Raw genomic sequence first — 22,632 nt, 5'->3', positions numbered from 1 at the left:
AATTATAATGCCTTATAAGTGTCATGTGAATTCTATTAATCTTATAAAAATATTTTTTTGGGGGGGAGAGGATGGGAGAGGAGGTTGTTTTTTGCATTTTATTATAGGCAGAGCTGGTGGCACTCTCTACAGTTAAGGTTGCCTAAGACTGTTTTGGTTGTGTAAAACTACTGGACTTTAACTGTTTGGTCCCATGCTGGCTGTCAGCCCTAAGCTAAATTTCTTTGGAAAGTTTCAGCAAAAGCAATGAAGCAAGCGTTCAAAAAAAAAAAAAAGTCTCCTATTTTTTTCCCAGAAGCCCTAGCACCTCCATGCTTTTAAGCAGTGATTTCATATTTGGCAGTGCATGACCTAGTGTCAGGGATGTGCCTGTTGCTGTTCCCATGAAAATCCACCCACCTTTGACTAAGTTGTAAGCCTCTGAAAATTGCCATTTGTACATGCTCAGTAGAGAGAGAGAGGCTGGCTATTTAAATTCCATCTACACTGAACGTGCTCCAGGCCCGGGCTGAGGACTTTACCTGCAATTGCTGCTCCGAGCCACCAGGAGCTGTTGTGGCACCAGATATAAAAACTGAGAGCAAAGGTGTCTCTCTCCTGTGCTCTCAATTCACCTGCTTCTGCCAAGGTCCCCAAACTTTTTCTGTTGTGTCCCTGCTCCCCCCCCCCCAGTCTGTGTCCCCCCCGCCCCATAACCATTGTTGGGGGATGAGCATGTGTGTGTGTGGAAGTTGTGTTCCAGGGCCGGGATGGGGGAGGGGGAGCTGCATTCAGGGCAGGATGTGGGAGCCGCTGATACATCCCTTGCCAGAGCCATCCCTGAGTGCATCTCCAGGCTCTAGCAGCAGCTCTTCCCACCCCTCTCCCCCAGCGGCAGAGGCCGGTTACTATGGGTAACTGGGCTTTTAGTGTCCAGTCAGCAGTGTTGACTGGTCACTGTCAGGTCCCCTTTCTGGCTGAAAACTGGGCACCTTGCAACTCTAAGCCAGGGCCAGGGGCCACAGCTGGGAGCCAAGGCCAGGAGGGGAGCCATGGCTGGGACTGAGGGCAGGGCCGGAGCAGGGCTTGGTGGCACTCCCTCCCCACCTCTTGGGGACCTGGCCCAGGTCTATTGCAACCCCCCACACCAGATGTTCCTCTGTGCCAGTCTAGGGGGGCACACCTCACAGTTTGGGAACCACTGTCCTACTGGCACCCAGCTAGCATTGAGGAGAAGTACCCTAACTCAGATGCTGGGTGATGAACAGAGTTGGAGTGGTGAAAACTGGCTGTGAGGGTGGATAGGAGCCAGGGCTAGCCCCTCCGTGTTTTGCCATCGGGGATGTGTGTGTGTGTGTATGTGTGTGAGACACGTTTGGTGCTCTCCTCCTCCCCACTGAGTGGCTGAGAGGATTTAAAAAAAAACCAAACCATGTGGACCAATGGAGCAAAAAAGCTGTGTTAGAAGCAGTGGGAACAGAGACAGAAGGGGAGAGGCTTTGTGTGGGCGGGGAGGAGGGGAGAAGAGGGGATATAATAGGGAACAGAGGCAAAAGGGCGGGGGTGTGTTATAGGGCGTGGGTGGGTGAGGACAGAAGGCACGAAGGGATTAGCAAAAAGGAAAAACAGAGGGAAAAAGAAGGGTGTAGGAAGAGCTATGGGGGATAGGTGAGATGGATGGAGAGGAGCATGAAGGGCAGTTAGAATGAGGCTGAACTGAAGAGACTGTGAGGGTGGAAAGAGACTGGAAGCAGCAGCTTATTGTCGGCAGGGAAATCTGTTCAGAATAAAGTCTATAGCAAGGGTAGGTAACCTATGGCACGCGTGCCGAAGGTGGCACGCGAGCTGATTTTCATTGGCACTCCACTGCCCAGGTCCTGGCCACCAGTCCGGGGGGGGCTCTGCATTTTTAAAACCTTATTTACTTTACATACAACAATAGTTCAGTTATATATTATAGACTTATAAAAAGAGACCTTCTAAAAACGTTAAAATGTATTACTGACACGCGGAACCTTAAATTAGAGTGAATAAATGAAGACTCAGCACACCACTGCTGAAAGGTTGCCGACTCCTGGTCTATAGAAAGAAGTCTGACATCATCAGTGTCCAAAGGTTCCTACTGAAACTGCTTCCATAGGAGCTCTTGCTGGCATGTTTCTGGCTGCCTACACCCTGGAGTTTTCTTTCCTTTCCTGAGCCTACATGGTTATAATAATAATAAATAACTGGAGATTATACCAATCTCCTAGAACTGGAAGGGACCTTGAAAGGTCATCAAGTCCAGCCCCCTGCCTTCACCAGCAGGACCAAGTACTGATTTTTGCCCCAGATCCCTAGGTGGCCCCCCCAAGGATTGAACTCTCAACCCTGGGTTTAGCAGGCCAGTGCTCAAACCAGTGAGCTATTCCTCTCTCCCCATGGTTGAGAGCAGGGGTAGATTGCATGGGCCCTAATGTCTCAAATGGGTCTCATCTTTCTCTCTCGTTTCTAACATGGGGCTGCAGTTGAAATATGGCCCCTAGCTGACTACAATGTGTTTCTAAACACATTCCAGGTAAGATTGGGTCAGTTCAGAAATCTGGTGACAGAGATTTAGAACCCAAGCTTGATTCCTTTTGCATCCTGGTCAGCTCTCTAAAGATCCTTCTGTCTGTCTGAACTAGTGTCACTGAACAGCTACGAAAGCTGTGACTAGAGGAATGGTTGCAAAAGACACAGGACCTCTGACAGTTGAAAGAAAGAAAGGGGAGGGGCCAATGTTTGAGTGAGAGAGAATAAGAACATGTTCTCCTTTAGACTGACTTGGAAGATGGGGGCAGAAGTAAACTGCACATACAAAATGAGAGATGCACACGAGATCTCAAATCAGTAAGAGAGTATACATGTAGGCTCCATTTTGACTGAAACATGAATTCAGGATTTTGTTTTCAACCATGAAACAGTAGCCCATGTCACAAACACCTAATGTCACAAGGGAAACAAAAAATGTCAGTAGGAAAATTACTCCTTTAAAAATAAAAATCTAGCTGAAGAGAAGAGCTAAAAGATTTTAAAAACCTTCTCTTCCCCTCAACTCATGTATCTGTAGTAGTGCACCATAGCCCACCCAATTCACTCTAAACAGCAGTACCTGCCTTTATTATGGAAAACACTCTGACACTATTTCAGGGGTCAGCAACCTCTGGCATATGGCTTACTGGGGTAAGCACCCTGGCAGGCTGGGCCAGTTTGTTTACCTGCCATGTCAGCAGGTTCAGCCGGTCCTGGCTCCCACTGGCCGCTGTTCGCTGCTCCAGGCCAATGGGGGCGGCGGGAAGCAGCGGGGGCCGAGGGATGTGCTGGCCGTGGCTTCCCACCGCCCTCATTGGCCTGGAGCGGTGAACCGCAGCTAGTGGGAGCTGCGATCAGCTGAACCTGCTGAAGTGGCAGGTAAACAAACTGGCCCAGCCCGCCAGGGTGCTTACCCTGACGAGCCACGTGCCAGAGGTTGCCGACCCCTGCTCTAGGCCTTCCATTTCATAGAAGGAATCAAGAGCCGTTGCAGATACATATTTATATTCACGCACACAAATGAATTCCTACTGAGCCCTCTATAAAGCAGCTCCAAGCAATGCTGGTGGATCACAGGGATGAGACTGCCTTCTATCCTGCACACCTTCCCTTGTTCAGAGTTGCATGATAAAATTTTGGCAAATTTCAAATTTTCAAAGGAAACCTAATGTCATCTGTAAGTGACCCTAAAATCAGTATTGCTCAGCATTCCTCAGATGCTGATAACAATTATCAAATATGTTGGGGAAGAATGAACACGGCTTTTGTAAAGGAAAATCATGCTTCACCAATCTATTAGAATTCTTTTGGGCATCAACAAACATGGATAAGGGTGATAAAGTGTACTTGGACTTTCAGAAAGTCTTTAGACAAGGTCCCTCCCCAAAGGCTCTTAAGCAAAATAAGCAGTCATGGGATAAAAGGGAAGGTCCTCTCATGAATCAGTAATTGGTTAAAAGGCAGGAAACAAAGGAAGGAATAAATGGTCAGTTTCCAGAATGGAGAGAAGTAAATAGCGGTGTCCCAATGGGATCTGTACTGTTCAACATATTCATAAATGATCTCAAAGAAGGGATAAACAGTGAGGTGATACAACAGTTACCAATGATACAAAATTACTCAAGATAGTTAAGTTTAAAGCAGATTGTGAAGTGTTGCAAAGGAATGTCACAAAACTGGGTGACTGGGCACCAAAATGGTAGATGAAATTCAATGTTGATAAATGCAGAGTAATGCTTATTGGAAAACATAACCTAACTGTACATACAAAATGATGGGGTCTAAATAAGCTGTTATCACTCAAGAAAGAGATCTTGGAGTCATTGTGAATAGTTCTCTAAAAAGATCATTGTACAGCGGCAGTCAAAAAAAAGCTAACAATGTTAAGAACCGTTAGGAAAGGGATAGTGTTCTTTACCCCTTCCCACAACACAAGAACCCACAATCACCCAATGAAATTAACAGGCAACAGGTTTAAAACAAACATAAGTACTTCTCACAACACACAGTCAACTTGTGGAACTCTCTGCCAGGGGATGTTGTGAAGGCCAAAAGTATAACAGGGTTCAAAAAATAATTAGGTCAGTTCATGGAGCATAGGTCCATCAATGGCTATTAGCCAGGATGGTTAGGGATGCCTCCCCATATGCGGGGTGTGTCTAAACCTCTGACTGCCAGATGCTGGGAGTGGGTGACGGGATGGATCACTTGATTGCCCTGTTCTGTTAATTCCCTTTGAAGCATCTGGCATTGGCCACTTTCTGAAGACAGGGTACTGGGCTAGATGGACTATTGGTCTGATCCCCATATAGCCATTCTTATAAGCAACATACCCTGCACCATGGTGGTTTTGCACAGAAGAAATTGGAGAGCATGTAGCTGAAATCTGAAGAATTGAATGGTAAACCCACACAGACTCTGCTCCCCCCCACCCCTGCCCCCATCCTCCCTTTAAGGCACTGCACTGAAGGAAAATTGGATCTTTTAAAAATCTTCTATTTTTGAACTTGTCTCCTTCACCACAGGTGTTTCAACTTTCATGCATTTAAGAAAGTATTTCATTGATCACATTTCCTGCATCTCTCTCACAGATTTAATTTCAATTTTGCCTGGGAGTTTTTGGGGAAATTGGGTATTCCTAATACTCTTTTAAATGGCAGGAAAGCCACACTTCTGAGGAGGAGAGGTTGCGGCAGGCATGGTTTGGAAAATTTCTACATTGGTGTGCCGAGACAACTGCTTGTTATACCAAACATAATTTTCACTATTATCTTTTCCATCTCCCTGTTTGTTTTTACACCTGTTCTCTTTTTGGTGTTATGCTAAGATTGTAAACTCTTTAAAGTAGGAGCAGGCCTTTTATTACATGTATATGGTGCATAGTATGATGGGGCATTGATTGGAGACCCTGGGTGCTACTGCAATATAGTGAAAGAATGATAATACTGATAAGTGTTTTTCTTCTACATTTCTTTCCTCTTTCCCTATGCTGTGTATGTGTGTCTACTTCTGCTTCCCCTTCAGTCTTTATTCATCAGCCAGATCACACCTATACATCCTGCACAATGGCAGTTCCCCAGCTGCATAAAACCTAGATATAGCTAGACTGTTTCATGCCACTTCTGCTGGGGAAAGCACTAATGGCCATGAGCACAGATGGGACTGTGCATAATTTTTCCACTTTGGTGGCTAGCAAAATCTGGGAGGAGGAGAGAGAATATGGGATGCCTGTAATTCAGCACCCAGTTTAAACCTCTCTTCCTATGCTGCCCGCTGTGTTTTAGGCAGTTGATGGCCTCTGTTGCAGGGAAAAGGAGGAAAGCTGAACTTGAGACTTGTCAAGTAAGTGAAGGAAGATGATCTTGGAATATTTTGCTTTTATTAAGCAAATATTTCTAATGTAAGTTCCAATATCTGTATTATGTTACTGATTTGGAACCACAAACATCAGTTTTTATTAAAGAAAACAATGTGGCTTACATTTTAACTTGGTTTAGGCATATGTAACAAATATAGTCATTTAAAGTAAGGATTAGTCTAACTGTATGCAGTGTAGGTGCTGAGTAGATGGCAACCTGACTGCTGATATCCTTGGTACTGTAGACATCAGGATGTTACTGATTCTCTCCTCTGATTTTGTACAGTAGTGAGTTGTCACATATTCTGCTTTGGGAATAGCTTGTAATCATTTCAACCTTTTGTTTTCCTTTGATTATGGTAAATACTGTAGGTTTGAGTCCAAATAAATAACTTTCCATGAATCTGAAGCATCTTGCCAAAACAGCTGGGAGGGGCTGTTATAATTTTTTTCCAGTTTTTGTTTTGGAGTGGATTTGGTCAATCTGTTGCTGAACAAGTTGGGGAACACCATTTACTACATAGTAAATGCTCCATTTTCTCTCTAAAACAAACAGGTATTGCATTCCTGCTGCGGAAGAGAACAAACTTGATGATGTGGTACATACCCTGCTGCAAGCCAATGGCACTCCAGGGCTGGAAATGCTTGAAAGCAATGTTATGGTAAGTTGAATTTTGTTTTGTATCTGTGAGGATCCAATGCTAATCAGAAGAGTGGTTTTTTGTTTGTTTTTTTTTAATTCACTCATTTTATTGCTTTTGATTTTAAAAAGAAAAACTTTGCCAGTAAAGTCTGGAGCCTTGCTACCTGCAGCAGCATTTACCACACAATATTTCCAGTATTTTCCAATTCTACAGAATGCCAAAATGCTGAAATAAAGGTTAACCCTGCATGGCAGTAGATGTCCATTCTTTTCAAAAGCACCCACAATCCATTTAAACATGTAAAATATACACATGTCCAGTATTTTCACGAATGAAATCTCTGTCATGGCAGATGAGTCCTTGTTGTCTTTTACGATGTCAGTCATGGATACCAGTAGTTAGATGATTACAGGTACTTAAGAGTTCAGCTCCCTTGTTTACTTTATAGTTGATACTTCCTGTTTCATGTATGCAGTGGTATTGTAGCTGTGTCAATCCCAGGATATAAGAGAGACAAGGTGGGTGAGGTACTATTTTTTTATTGGACCAACTTCTGGTGATGAGAGAGACAAGCTTTTGAATTTACAAGCTGGTCTCTCTCACTTACAGAAGTTGATCCAATAAAATATATTTCCTCATCCACCTTGTGTCTCTAACTTCCTATTTTAAGGATTTAAAAATGCAAATTTAATAGGCTTTTTCCCCTTGGTGCTCTTGTCAAAAAAGCAGTTTAAAAAAAAAAAAAAAGCTAACCATCTCTCTGGATAGAAATTCCATGCTTGACTAATAAAATTATAGCAGTAGGGATATATTACTGACCGCCTGACCAGAATGAGGTGAATATAGCTGAATGGCTTGTTAATGGTGACTATAATATAAATAAATTTAGCATCCCAGGGAGGATTATACCCAAGAAGCCCACTACAGTAGCATTTAATTTCAGAAAGGGGAATTACACAAAAATGAGGAAGCTAGTTAAACAGAAATTAAAAGGTACAGTCCCCAAAGTGAAGTGTCTGCAAGATGCTTGGAAACTTTTTAAAAACACCATCATAGAAGGCTCAAATTAAATGTATACCCCAAATTAAAAAAACATAGAGGACTAAAAAAGTGCTACCATGGCTAAACAACAAAGTGAAAGAAGTAGTTAGAGGCAAAAAGCATCTCTTAAAAATTGGAAGTTAAATCATTATGAGGAAAATAGAAAGGAGCATAAACTCTGGCAAGCCAAGTGGAAAAGTAAAATTAGGCAAGCCAAAAAAGCACTTGAAGAACTAGCCAAAGACTAAGAGCAAAAAATGTTTTAAGTACATGAGGAGCAGGAAGCTGCTAAACAGTCAGTGGGGCCACTGGATGATTGAGGTGCTAAAGGAGCACTCAAAGAAGATAAAGCCATTGCAGGAAAACTAAATTAATTCTTTGCATCAGTCTTCACTACAGAGGATGTGAGGGAGATTCCTACACCCGAGTCATTCTTTTTAGGTGACAAATCTGAGGAACTGTCCCAGATTGAGGTGCCATTAGAGGAGGTTTTCAAACAAACTGATAAATTAAACAGTAATAAGTCATCAGGAGCAGATGACATTCACCCAAAATTCCAAAGGAACTCATATGAAATTGCAGAACTACTAGTTGTGCTGTGTAACCTCTCGTTTAAATCAGCTTCTGATCCAGTGGATATAGGGTACTTAGGTTTTCAGAAAGCCTTTCACAAGGTTCTGCACCAAAGGCTCTTAAGCAAAATAAGCAGTCATGGGATAAGCGAGAAGGTCCTCTCATCGATTAATAACCAGTTAAAAGCTAGGAAACATAGGAAAGGAATAAGTGGTCAGTTTTCAGAGTGGAGAGAGGTAAATAATGGTGTCCCCCAGGGGTCTGTACTGGGACCAGTTCTATTCAACATATTCATAAATGATCTGGAAAAAGGGACAGATAAACAGTGAGGTGGCAAAGTTTGCAGATGATACAAATTACTCAAGATAGTTAAGTCCAAAGCAGACTGTGAAGTGTTACAAAGGGATGGCACAAAATTAGGTGACTGGGCAACAAAATGGCAGATGAAATTCAGTGTCGATAGATACAAAGTAATTCTTATTAGAAAACATAATTCCAACTGTACATACAAAATGATGGGGTCTAAATTAGCTGTTACCACTCAGTAAAGAGATCTTGGAGTCAGTGTGGATAGTTCTCTGAAAACACCTGCTCAACGTGTAGTGGCAGTCAAAAAAGATAACAATGTTAGGAACCATTAGAAAAGGGATAGATAACAAGACAGAAAATATAATGTCTCTATATAAATCCATGGTACACCCACATTTAGAAAACTCAGTGCAGATCTGGACACACCATCTCAAAAAAGATATATTGGAATTGGCAAAGGTACAGAGAAGGGCAACTAAAATGATTAGGGGTGTGGAACCGGTTCCGTATGAGAGGTTAAAGACTGGAACTTTCCAGCTCAGAAAAAAGATAATGAAGGGATATGATAGAGGTCTATAAAATCTTGACTGGTGTGGAAAAAAGCGAATAAGGAAATGTTATTTAATCCTTCACATAACACAAGAACCAGGTGTCACCCAATGAAGTCAGTAGGCAGCAGGTTTAAAACAAACAAAAGGAAGTACAACATCAAATGCACAGTCAACCAGTGGTACTTTCTGCCAGAGATGTTGTGAAGGCCAAAAGTATAACAGCGTTCAAAAAAGAATTACATAAGTTCATGGAAATAGGTTCATCAATGGCCATTAGCCAGGATGGTCAGGGATGCAACCCCATGCTCTAGGTGTCTGTAGCTTCTGACTGCCAGAAGCTGGGAGTGGATGATGGGGATGGATCAGTTGCTGATTACTTGTTCTGTTCATTCTCTCAGAAGCATCTAGCATTGGCTACTGTCGGAAGACAGGATACTATGTGGACCATTGGTCTGACCTAGTGTGGCCATTCTTATGTTGTACTTGAAAGCTACATTTTGAGGATGTTCGTTATGCTGACCTGGAGCTCTGTGCCAGTCTTAAATTTTTGGCCATTCATTAATAGGGAACTTTGATGTTGTAAAACTGGGAAAGGACAGGTGAGGAGTAGGAGGTTAATTTTTGGTGTTTTTCAGGTTTGTTGATATTTTCGAGGCCTTGTTTATTGAAACCAGGAATTCTGTGTAATAGTAAATTCCTTAAACTATTCTTAGCTTCCAGTGTTTAACATGTCTTACGTAGAACGCATGTAATACAATATGCTTTTAGATGCTAAATATGTTTTATTATAAAATAGATCTGCTTAGGCCTTGAAAGGCAGATTTATTCTCTGAGCGTCTTTAGAATGGCTTAGTTACAGTTGCCTTTGTTACAGTATCTCTGTAAAGAAAAACTAGTGGGGTGAAGTGCCAAACCTGCTAGTTATTTGTTTTAAATCACACCGTGTTTTCATGTAATACAGCTGAAGCTGTTGGCAAGTGACATTTTAAAGTGGTACTTTCAGATAAAGCCTTCACTGTTGTAACTGCACCTCCACCCCCAGTACTTGACATTCTGGACACGGGAAATTCAGTGTTTCATATTGGGCATGGTGGGGGAGATCAAATTAATGAGGTGTCGGTATTACATGTGATCACCTTTCCATAGCAAGCAGTGCATGGCGGTGCCCAATGAAGAGGGGATTTAACTATAAGAAGGATTCAAACTTTTCCTCATATTTTTATTCTCTAGATCTCCCCAGAGGTCTTGTGCAAAGAGGGGATCAAGGTGCACCGTACTGTACAGCAGAGTGGGCAGTTCGTTGTCTGTTTTCCAGGATCCTTTGTGTCTAAAGTGTGTTGTGGCTACAGTGTTTCTGAAACAGTGCACTTTGCTACCACCCAGTGGACAAGTATGGGTTTTAAAACTGCCAAGGTAAGGTGGAAAACAGAGTTTAAAATGGGTTCATAACCCTATCAGTATCTTTAAAAAGTCAGCAAACCAAGCATTCCGACGTGTAGTACACAGTGATACAACTCCAGAGGATTTGCAGATTATTTTAAAATATCTGTTTCTGAAATTTGTGGGACACTAAAACTATATCTTCACCCCAGAAAAGAATCCTAAATTAATACGTGGTAACCAAAGACTGTGTAGGTCTGAAATGGCATAAGTTTAGTTTAGAGTTAGAGCTGTAATCATTCACAAGGACACTTGGGAAAATTCCTAATGAGCTGTCAATAATATATTGTATTATGCTTACTAGATTTGTTTAACGCAACTTGTCCAAGGACAATTTGAATCTCAAATATAAAGATCTGATAAAATATGGCTAATTTGGGGGATGAGGAGTAGGCAAAATCAATTAATTTTTACAGCTATATTCTGTTTGTATGTCTGTCTGTTTGATCCTTCATCAGTAACTAGCTGCTGATCTGATTTGACTTGAACTTAAAATTCCTAGGCAGATTGAGCAACACATCTGACCTGAAGCTGAAAGTAAAACTAGCTGCCTGCATCCTTTTCATACCTCTGAGTGACATGCCATTGACCTACGGAAACAAATGGCTGACGTGCATGCCAGCATGCTGCTTAGCTAAATTTTTCCTTGGCCTCCATGTAGTCAGTTTTTGGGGGCAAGAATGTTTTTTACTAATTACCTCCTCCCCTGAAATGCAATATGGGCTACATGTGTACTTTGGTGGCATTTACACATAAGCCAGGACCGATCTTCATTTCCAGCCTCAAGTCAAATGGTCAGTACACCCAGCATTTTTAATTTGAGAACAGCAGCATGACTATCAGGCAGTAAGTTTCATTTGTCCAGACCAGGTTTTAGTTCTTTTGTGTTCTTGGTAAGTAGCATTCTTCCAAGTCTGTTTAATGTAAAACATATTTTTAAAGTAACGTAGTGGTAAGATGAAAGGCATGTTGCATTTTTTTATGTGGATGGAATAAGATCCTGATTTAACCCTTTAGTAACTGGAACAAGAGTTATAAACTCGACATACAAAGAAAGGGTCTCACTAAGCGTGTGTTCGACTGTCCGGTTGTGAAAAATCCAGTGTCCTAAGGGAAAGGGGTTGTTACTTAGGGATGATTGAAAATTTTTGCTTGGTGTCCCAAAATCTAAGGAAGAGTTTCTTTTGATTAACAAGCTTGGCAGTGGATGAATATAACTTGATTGAAAATTCAACAGATTTTAACTATGATAATCTACCTTGGAATCTGATGTTATACCTTTCACAAGCTTTAAAAGAATCTAGATATATAGTTATATCAAAATATAACCTTGGAAACTTTTTTTTTTTTTTTTTTGGACTCCTTCAATCCATGCTACCTTCTCAACTCCCCTTTAAGCCCTGGAAATTCCTCCTTGGTTCCTTCACGTCAAGGAGAGATATTTTTCCACTTTCAAAGACCAACTTTGTGCTTTTCAGAGATCTGTTATGTAGGTATCAAAATTCCTCCTTCAGGTTGTTGATGAATTGACTGACAGCCATATGCATATCTAGTCTTCTTACAATTCTGGACAGTAACACTGATAGTTTGTCATCTGCTTTGATTACATGTTGACTTTGCTCTTATTATTAGCTGTTGTGATTTTATTTTATATATATTGCACTGTATAGCATTCGTAGCTTGTTCCATGTTATGTTTTGGCTTTCTTTTGTAAGGAAAACTGAAATTCCAAATCAGGAATTGGATTGTGAAGTTTGACTAATCTGACTGCTGTTGTGAACCTAAGATAAAAATCAGTGTCCTTCTCTGAACTGGCAGATTGCATTTAAGGAAATTTGGCACAGACAGAGAAGTCTATTTGAATTTTTTGTCAGATGGGCTGATGAAGAATTTATAAGTCCAGCCCATCATCTTGTAACATTCCCCTGTGCTGCAAACCAGGCATTTTAGGACTGATACTTCAGCAACAATCTGTGGAACTGTCATTCCATTAGATGCAAATCAGTCACAACTTATGATGCCTCTCTTATCGTTTTCCTCTTTCCAATTTAAATGTGGCCTCCCAGACTAAGGCTACTGCAATCTTACCCTTGATCCTGCCATTCTGAACCAACTACTGTACCTTGCCACTCAAATACGTTTCATAGGGTGAACAAATATTACCAGTAGCTAAATAACAAAACATTTAATACTTTTCCCTCCAATGTCCAGCAGAGAAAAATCTGCCTCAGCTACTCTGTCACCACAGAGAGGAACTCAGTCAGCTCACTAAGGGTCTGTCTATACTACAAGTGCTACAGTGGCACAGCTGCAGCATAACAGCTATGTCTCTGCAGCACAGACCCTTAGTGATGGAAGGGGTTCTTCTGTCACTCTAGTAAATCCACCTGCTTGAGAGGCAGTAGCTAAGTTGATGGAAGAATTCTTCTGTCGACTTAGGTTGACCCCACTGTAAACACAGCTAACTGCATCACAGAGAGTGCAACATTTTTCATAGCCATGAGCTATGTAAATAGGCCTAAGAAAATCCAGGATGCATCTGAACGACCTATGTGCCATTCCTACCAACACACTCATCCCAACTGCACTCTGACTCCAGCACAGAGAACCTAGTTTAACAAACATTTTTCTCTTCACTTGCACTGTGTCTCCATTTTGGCGTTTCTATGTCCACTGAAGATATCCCAGATAGTGTCATTACTCATATAAGAAGTCTCACTTTAACCATGCAATCTGCGATATTTGTTCTGTCACAGAATGGTGCATTCTGGGGTACTTCCAGTGAGAGAGACAGTACCAAGAGCATTTGCTTAGGAGGGTAGGACCCAACTTCCTATTCATTATTTTATAATTATTATTTCTTAAATGCCAACAATATGTTTTATGCTGTAAGAGACTCAAAACTAAGCCAGACCCTGCCCAAAAAGACAGAAATGGGGAATACTGACCATACTGGGGAGCTCAAAGGAAGGAATATTTAAGTGATTGGTTTGGTTCACTTCTAGTGGGCATTGCAGAACAAATGAGTCTTTAGGAGGGAATACAGAGAGGGTGTTGACTTGACTTGATGAACCAATATGGATTATGCATTTATTCTGTGTGTAGGGGTCCCAAGCCAGATCATAGTGAGGTCAATAAAAAGACTCCCATTGATTTCAGGAGGTAGTATTGTGATTTGTTTCTCTGCCCTTCTTTTCTTCAATTTCTTGACATCTATACCTACTGTCCTTCCTGCTAATTGAATCTGATTTTCTGTCTCTACTAAGATGTGACTTGAAATGTGGGGAAAGTCAGTTGGCACTGGAGTATCTGCCAAATACTTATTAAATATTTTATTTATCTGAATGAATTTGTCCTGGATGGACTTGTCTAACTTAATTGTTTCAGTATTCGATTTCACAATAAAGTACTCAAAAATTTAAGGAAAAAAATCAGTAACAAAAAAACTTAGAAGACTGACTTCTTAGCTGTAAAGAGCATTATGTTTTACGGCGACTTTTCTTGTGTCAATGCCTTATATTGGAGAGTATTAATTTGAAGGTATATAACATTTTCTCTGTAGGGAATGCCACTCCATGGCAACTTTGTAGCACATTTGTTTGTCTGCCTTCAGTGTCTTGTTCTGTCACATTGCTTAGCCTAGAGCAGATGCAGGAAGCCTCCACTCACAGCGCTTTAACAGGAAACATATAGCTTTAAAAAAACAACCCAAGAAAAATCTAACTTTGTTCTGCATTAAAATTATCCAATTTTTTTTCATTTAATTTTACTCAAGAACTAACTTGGAAATCTGTTAAATCAGGAAATGAAGCAGCGTCGTATAGCCAAACCATTTTCAATGGAAAAGTTGCTTTATCAGATTGCAACGGCAGAAGCAAAAAAGGAAAATGGACCGACTCTCACTACAATATCAGCACTGCTTGGAGAGCTCAGGTAACAGAACAAGGCATCTGTTTCATGTACCCTGTGTTTCACAGAGAAACTCTGATGGTGACACAATTTAAGTAACAATCTGAGTCAAATCTAGCAATCACTGACCCAGCAAACCTGCTTGGGCACAGCCATGTGTATAAGAAACTTCCTTGGCTGTATTTGATGTCCGAGTGCCAGTGGTTAGGATATCTTGCTGTAAAATAACATCCCTTTTGTAGCATCAAAGCGTTTATATAGTACAAGTATAGAATATTTTTACATAGGGCAAACTCTTTTTACCATTGGGTAAATCAGGAGCTTCTGTACTGGTGACCACGTGTTGTGCACTAGCAGTTGGATGGGAATAACTTCACACTCCTTTTTTCTCCCTACAGTGATTAAGGAACCATATTTAGGGTTTCTTTTGAGGTAGGAAGGTTTAAGAAGGGGGGAAAAGGAAACATGATACCATGTCAGCTGGCTTCCGATGTAATGATCTTCTCTTTTGTTCCCTACCATGTAGCATCGCTACCTATCTTTCAAGTTTGTGACAACTGGGTAGTGCTGGTCGTAGTACATCGAGTAATCAAGATGTCTGGAATCTACAAATTGTATTTAACAAACTAATGTTAATATGTTACTGGAAATATTCCAGATTAAGGGGGGGGGAAAAACCCATGCACAATTATTTGTATTTGTGTTCAGAGTGAATTGCAAGAGGGAAATTTACTTCCAGGTGTGCTAGAATATGCTACCTGAAGCCAAGTCCCCTGTGGGACTAATAGCATCCACATGCATTTTTTTTTCCTTGAAGGGAAGAAAGTCTGCAATTGTGCAGTGAGGAACAAAAATGTTAGTGCTTGCTGTTGAAATGCCACATTGAACTTTATCAGAGTGGTTCTCAAACTTGTTCATATTCTGGGTAACTTCTTAAGGTCAGGATCCTGGTCATTCCTGTGCCTGCTTATGTGAAAAACCAAACCAAACCCTAGGGGCTCTGTTTAATGTGCAGCTGCGAGCAAGTCTTATCAGCCTGCGTAGTCAGACTAGCTCTAGTTCTGCTTGAGCTAGCATGCTAAAAATAGCAGTGTGGATGTTGTGGCTTGGGCTCTCAAGCCTACTTGACCCCCTGGGTCTGAGTTTGGGTTACTAGCCCGAGTCTCCGCTGGGGTCGCAATATCCACAGTGCTATTCACAGCATGCTAGCTCACGTGAAGCTAGCACGAAACTGTCTACCCAATTGGGAGGCACATTCCTAGCTCCAGTTGGTCCTGGTCCTGGGTCTCTTGCTGCCTTCTCCTCTGATTGCTCAATCTTCCCATTTGTTTAGCTTCCCTCCACCCCCTCCCCCCGCCCCCAGTAGTTTAGTTCTCTCTGTACCTGTGTTTAGCTGCTTCTCCCTCCCAGCTGCTAAGCTCTTTTCAGACTTCCTCTCCTCACTCAAGCACAGCTCAGACCCATCCCCTGCTGTCTCCTAGTGCTGCACAGCTCAGCACAGGTGTTGTATACAGGGTGACCAGACACCAAGTGTGAAAAATTGGGACCAGGAGGGGGGTGGTAATAGGAGCCCATATTAAAAAAAAAAAAGCCCCAAATATTGGGACTGTCCCTATAAAATCGGGACATCTGGTCACGTTAGTTGCATACCACCTTTCACACATAGTCTTCATTACAAATGTGGTGTCTCTTCTCTTTCCCCTCGGTGTACAGGAAGATCTTTGCCTTTCAGTGCAAGCACTGGGCCTGCTCCCCACTTCCTCCCTGAAGGGCTGCAGCTCCCTGGGTCATCTCCACCTCCTGGTGAAGGTGGCTGTGCTATCCTCCTAGCAGTAGTGGCTCCTTGCACTTGAGGAAGGGTGGGCATGTTTGCTGCTACTCCTGGCTCTTCACATGAGCCAGCAGCTCCCTTCCAGACTCCCAGGCAGTGCTCTACTGACCCAAGGTTCTGTGTATTGGTTTGAGAACCACTGGGTTGATACAATGGTTGCTGTTAAAATCTCTGACTGCAAAAGCAGCTCCAGTCTTACTGTGATGTTGGCTGCATTTCCCATTCCAGGTATAGGGAATAGCACCAACGCGGAGATGACGCAAATGGTTTGGCTGTGTGTGATTTAAGGTTTCAATGGCGATCATTGTATGAGATCTCCTGAGTGTAGCTTTTCAGTATTGCATGAGAGATGCCAGCTTGCTAACTTCCTAAAATATTCACAGGGATACAGAACTGAGGCAGCGGCGGCAGCTTTATGAGGCAGGCCTCCATTCTTCAGCCCGCTATGGGAGCCACGACAGCAGTAGCTCGGGGGTGGATGGAAAGAAAAAGCCTCGAAAGTGGTTGCAGTTAGAGACGTCGGAGAGGAGGTGTCAGATTTGCCAGCACCTATGTTACCTTTCTATGGTGAGGAAAACCCTTAGTATGTCTGTAGCACTACTGACACAGTAACCATTGCTTTGTTTTCAGCCTGGTTTCTATTAAACTGTAAGCGTTAGACAAACAGACACAATGGGCTTCTCTTCATGGTACATTAGTTTGCACTAGAGGGGTGCAAATTTTAGTGCACACTAGCATGTTGCATGCTAACTGGCCCATGTCGATCTTGCTGGTATCCACTAAAAGTTCCCTACTGCACATTAATATAGTGCTGTTTCAAACATTACTATGTTAACATGCATTAGGGAACTTTTTGCCTCCTCTAGCAGGTTTGACATGTACCAGTTAATGCACAACATGCTAGTGTGCCCTAGAATTTATATCCCTTGTGTGTGGACTAACACACCATGTAGTGCAGCAGTTGCAACATTATATACTGCAATACCAAGAGCCACACTCAAAAAAATCTAGATTTCATTTTCCTAGAAAGAATTTGAAATGGGGGTTGCTAACAAACCCCGGGTGAAGAGTTAATCTCAGCTCAGCTTCCTCCTTGCAGAGGAAGGGCTATAACTTGACTGAGTCAGCAAGAGAGGGTGACTTATCTGGGTTAGGATAAAACTCAGTAATGCCAATGCAAGTATTCAAAAATCATGTGATTGGCTAAAAAACTGAAGTTTTAAAAAAATAAATGTAGGGGTCTGGAGTCCTTAAGGTGCATTCATGTCACATTCTCAAGCTTTTCTCTGCAACTCTGAGAGTGATAAACTTGTGGTGATGGTGGTGGTTTTTAAATGAAGCTGTTTCTCATGTAAATCACCTGATTCCAGAAGCTAGGATTTAAAGAAAATCACCAAATAGTGCCAGACATTCACACCACGGGTCATAGGACTGGGCTGAACCCCAGGTGTGAGCAAATTTTGTTTCTCCTCTTTCCTTGTTTGGATTTGCTTCTGTTGCGGTTAAAAATGAGGTTTCCTAGGCTGATGTGTTGGATTTTTAAACTCCCTCTGGACAAGTCCTGGTTACGTCTGGTGGGCTAAACCATGTTAAGCAGAGTTAGCCTGAACTAGCTTTAAAGTGCAGTTCTGCTCTGAAAAATTCTGGTGGCACCTGTATAGCCAATAATTCTGAGACAGAGAGAGAGATTCAACTCTATTTCAGGGATCCACAACAGAATCTTTATGAACTAAGTTCAATTACATGGCCAGATTCTTTACTCGTTTAAACCTGTTCAACCTCACAAAAAGCCAGTGTTTAAGTGAGGGAAGAGTTTGTCTTGCAGAATCTTAATTAATTTAAGCAAGACCCTGGCTGAGTTTGCAGGACTGGCAGTTATAAAACTATCATTGTACTTTCAAACTGAGCAACTTTTATCTGAACTGAGAGAGAGACAGTAACTAAGGAACTGGGTGCTGGTTTTAGTTATTTTTCAGAGCAGAACCACTGCTTTACATTGTATTTAAAAGCAGTCCCCAATTTATCCCCATTCAAGACACGGTTTAAATTAATGGTAGAACTACTGTTCAAAGGAGTTGCCTTGCAAGAAATCGTGAGGATGAAATGGAAGATGCTGATTGAGCTGTATACTTGTGGTATAGCTTGTGTCTGTTCATTATTACTGCTGGTTTTTTTTATTATTTAGATTGCTAGCAGTACACAAAATGGAATAGGCACTTTTTCCTTCTTCATCTTTAGCTCATCCCATCTTTTATCTCTTGCTTATCCTTCTGCCACTGGTATGCAATATAGTAACAAAGGGCTATGCTGCCCTTAGAGCCTTGTCAAGACAGCTCAGCTCCTAACAGTACCTTAGAATTCTGTAGCACCTTTTATCCAGAGATTCCATAGCGCCTTGCAACAATATCTTGTATTCAGAAATACCTCTGCTACCCCTTGGCAGAATACCTTAATAGTTTAACACCATTAGTATCCTAGGGTTTAGGATAAGAAGTGAACATTGCTTTATCCTATTGAAACTGCAGGGGGAATTTAAGTAGCTTCAGTGTAAACAAACACTGGAATTTTGTAAAGAATTTCATGGCAGCCCCCTCTTGGGAGAAGGGCTCTTGTGTAACTAAATCCCTCAGATGGCCAGGTCTTCTGTTATGTTTCATCCCAAAGACTGGCACTTGCCACAGAATGAAATGAGGCACTGGGTGAGCAGGACACTTGAAGTGGAGGGGCCTCATTTCAAATGCTGAGCAGGCCTTGGGTTATTACGAGCTCTTATCTCAAGGTGGTTTGGCAGCACATGCACCTGTGAACATTTTTTTCTCAGCAGTGGGTGCAGCAAATCACTTGGACTTGCATCCTTTTCCTAGAGCCAGGGAGATTCATTAACCTCATTATCTTTTTAAAGATGTGGTATTTGTCCATGATGATGTCTAAATACTCAAATACTTGGTGGGGAGGGGAAGAGAAGAAAGTCAGCACAAACGTTGTCCTTGTATTAATTCGGATATCCCACCTACTCGTCACTTAGCATAAGTTCTTCTATTTTCCCTCTCTCTTCTTGCTCCCCACCCCAGAAAATACCCTATTTTGGGTATGCCACGTGTGTTAGATGTGACTGTGATTTGAATCATATTAATGTTTTCTGTCTGTATTTTTGTTAGGTCGTACAGGAGAATGAAAATGTTGTCTTCTGCCTGGAATGTGCCCTCCGGCATGTGGAAAAACAGAAGACTTGTCGGGGACTGAAAATGATGTATCGTTATGATGAGGTCTGTACAATATAGTTTGCATACTTGAGGGTAGTGATGCCAGATGGCCTCCAGAGTTGGATATTTCAGCCTAGACTTATTTCCTGGCTCCTGCCTAGTCTGATAGAGGCTCCAGGTAGTCAGGAGAGCGTGCATGCAATTTCTGGTAGAGCAGGAATATGCTTAGTGCTGGTATGTTGGCCATCAAAACACTATAAATAAAAAGAGAAAATACAAGATGACGTCAGTTAGAAGAGAGCTGTAACTCATCATCTGTAAAGGTAGGGAGTATTCGGGGGGAGGTATTTATTGGGTTGGGACCCTTGTAAATTATGATGTAGTTTCATTTGTCAATTTAGAGTAACTTCAATACAAGCTCTCACTAAATTAAATTAAATTTGACTTGCCATGATTCCAGCCTGAAACTTTACTGGTAATCTTGTAGTGTTGGTGGATGGAGTCACAGTAGTGATTTGAGGTAAGTCAGAAACCAGTCGGGACAGTGTGATTCAGTAGTTTAAGAGTGATGCTGGAGAACAGAAGACTTAACAATACCAGCAGCAGAGCAGAGAGGCTGCTGGACAGAAGGGGGTTTGGGAGTTCACACATCAGGAAGAAGCAGTTTGTTGTTGGCAGGAGCGGCTCTTTCAGTGTTCCAAGCATTCTGAGAGACTGATCTTTCAGCTGTTTCTAAGGCATGGCTAGGGCTGAAGATTTGGCACAGCAATGAAAATATAATGGGTAGTGTGACTTCACATTTGAATGAGTAATCCCAGCCCAATGAAGGGGCTGGAGAGTGAGCCTGCAGTGGGTCTTGCCCTAGCTCCCTATTCCAGGTATTGCACCCTGGTGCACAGGAGCGCAGTGCTACTCGTGTCTCTTTACTCTGTTGCCAGATTCTCTACAAACTACTCTATTTAGAGATTGGAATGCAGTGCAGTGTCTCCATTTCCATTTTCAGACTGTTGTCTTGGTTTGGTGGAGGGCTGAACAGCCAATAGGATTGTTTGAGAACCTTCTCAACCCTCACAGTTCTAAGATGCTGAACAGAACATCTCTGCCAGGATTCTGTTAATAGGGTTGTTTTTAAAACCAGCATCTTAGGCTGCTGGGGAAAAAAGAGAAACAAGATATTATTAACTTTGTTGTTTTTTCTCTGTCTCTGACCAGGAACAAATAATCAGTCTAGTCAATCTCTGTGGGAAAGTCTCTGGTAAAAATGGCAACATCGAGAACTGTATCAGCAAGCCTACACCAAAAAGAGGACCTCGTAAGAGAGCAACAGTCGACGTGCCATCATCTAGGCTTTCATCCTCCAGTTCATCCAAAAGTGCTTCAAGTTAATCCTGAAGATGCCAACACTCATTTTGTCAATTTATATATATTTTTTTGTAATTATTATACCATAGTTTGGAGTACTTGCTGTAGAATACAAGCTGTCTTTGCACTAGCTCTAAAGAAGATTTTCTTCTGGTTTTAGAGAACTAATTTTGTTTTAGCATTAAACTGTTGAATTTTTTTTGTACTTAGGATAGTTACATACAGCAGTCAAATTTTTTTAAACTGCTATATGTTCACTGTTTTAAAACCGGCAAGGGGGCTGATAAAACATTAATTTGTACTGGCCCTATGGCTGAAAAAAGCCTTTTTTGGTAACTGTGAAAAAAGGCTTTTAACCCATTTTTGAATAGGTTAAAGTTTGATGTGTTTTATAATTTGTTCTCCAGTCATGTGAGCAGATTTTCTAGAGAGACAAGGGATAGGAACAAAACTTGAAAGAAATTGCTTTACTTTGGCTGTCTTTTATTCTGTCACAGGCAAGATGAGTTTTGTAATTTTTTAAATTGGAGAATACACTTTCTTTGGGAGGTTATGGCAGCTGAAGATGGACTTTGTTTCCTAACCATAAGCAAAATGAGAAGATTTGGAGTAAATATGTTCTCTTTTACCAGCACATCACTATGCATCTGTTTGAGGGGGGGTGGGGGAGGGCAGGGGGGGAGAGAAGGAAAAAAAGACTGCCTGCCTTGAGGGAGTCAAATGAGGGAAAACTGTGCCTGATTTCATTAGGAAATCCATTCTGTTATTTTTTGGTGCTGTTGGCTACTTTATCAAAAACCCTTCAATAGCATCCTTTAAAAAATAAAAGTGATTGAAGCCATAAGTGCTTCTTTGTCATAGACGTGCAATCTTTTTAACATTCCATTTCCATTCCACTGCTGTTTTTCACATCTCTACACAGTCAGCATTAATTTTTGTTATGAATTTTTCATTATATGATCACATTTAGAGCCACTAGCAGGTCTGCATCTTTCTTTTGAATGTGAAAATGCATTTGCTCTCATCGTGTCTATTTTTTCTCTTCATATTGTAACAAAAAAAAAATCACACCTTTTGTACATACGCCTGTAAATTGTTTTAAATACTTGAGCCTTTTCTTGGGGTGGGGCGGGGGTGGGGGTGGGGTGGTATAGAGACAAGATGAAGAAAAGCCTTACGTTTCACTTTCTTCATCGGTTGGATTGGATGCTTACAGGGTTTTTCTTGTAACATTTATAAGTGCTGCTTACATCACTGAACAACAACAAAAAATAATAATGGAGTAGCTGTTGCCCTTTTCTGGTTGTGTGTACAGTATGTGTGGAATAAAAAAGGGAAAATGTTTTCACAAACTGTTTTGTTTCATAATTGAATTCAACAATACCGTAGCTACCCATATTGCACTGAGCTTGCCAGTGGTGACTGTCAGGAAAGTCCTAATACAATTTGTTGGTTGTTGTTGCAGAAGACTGAACTGTTTTGGAATATTTAACAATAACATAAACAGAGTCAAGTGTTTTTTAAATGTGGTTGTCTGGTTTTTATGGCCTTGCTGTGTACTTTTCCCTCTTGACAGTAAACTTCTGACAATGGCTTACAGTTTGACATTTAATTTATTAGCGCTGCTCTGCTCTCTTTCCTTGTAAGGGAAGACTTCATGTTGTTTATTGCCAGTTTTTGTTTACTTTTCAGGTTTGTACTACAAGGTTTAATAAAAACAAAACTTTTTTTGGACACTTTGTCTGTCTTCTGGGAGGTGAGTGAGTGAAATAAGCTATTTCTTAATGAGATTAACCCTTTCTTAAAGTTAATTTATCATGCAGAAGTTTGTTTCCAGATTTAATTTCACACTGCTGAAACAGGAAACACACTACTAAAA

At 41.5% G+C, this 22,632-nt stretch overlaps 2 protein-coding genes across 5 annotated transcripts in view; one reads left to right on the top strand and one right to left on the bottom strand.

The window, feature by feature from the left end:
* Positions 1 to 22,487, top strand: part of JARID2 (jumonji and AT-rich interaction domain containing 2) — a 344,692-nt gene extending 322,205 nt beyond the window's left edge. For both annotated transcript variants that reach the window (XM_050941573.1, XM_050941574.1), the window contains 6 exons: positions 6,447 to 6,552; positions 10,239 to 10,421; positions 14,251 to 14,381; positions 16,572 to 16,755; positions 19,347 to 19,454; positions 20,604 to 22,487. In XM_050941573.1, the coding sequence (XP_050797530.1) occupies positions 6,447 to 6,552; positions 10,239 to 10,421; positions 14,251 to 14,381; positions 16,572 to 16,755; positions 19,347 to 19,454; positions 20,604 to 20,777 (886 nt within the window). In that variant the 3' untranslated portion in view covers positions 20,778 to 22,487. The remainder of the gene's footprint in view (positions 1 to 6,446; positions 6,553 to 10,238; positions 10,422 to 14,250; positions 14,382 to 16,571; positions 16,756 to 19,346; positions 19,455 to 20,603) is intronic.
* Positions 19,465 to 22,632, bottom strand: part of DTNBP1 (dystrobrevin binding protein 1) — a 176,828-nt gene continuing 173,660 nt past the window's right edge. Inside the window, exon 11 of one of the 3 annotated variants that reach the window (XM_050941621.1) lies at positions 19,465 to 19,645. In XM_050941621.1, coding sequence (XP_050797578.1) covers positions 19,638 to 19,645 — 8 coding nt within the window. In that variant the 3' untranslated portion in view covers positions 19,465 to 19,637. The other 2 variants (XM_050941620.1, XM_050941623.1) reach the window with 2 other exon arrangements.

The sequence above is a fragment of the Gopherus flavomarginatus genome, chromosome 2 (genome assembly GCF_025201925.1).
Source record: "Gopherus flavomarginatus isolate rGopFla2 chromosome 2, rGopFla2.mat.asm, whole genome shotgun sequence".
Lineage (NCBI taxonomy): Eukaryota > Metazoa > Chordata > Testudines > Testudinidae > Gopherus > Gopherus flavomarginatus.
The sequence above is the reverse complement of the archived record's forward strand: the minus strand, read 5'-3'. Positions and strand labels throughout refer to the sequence as shown.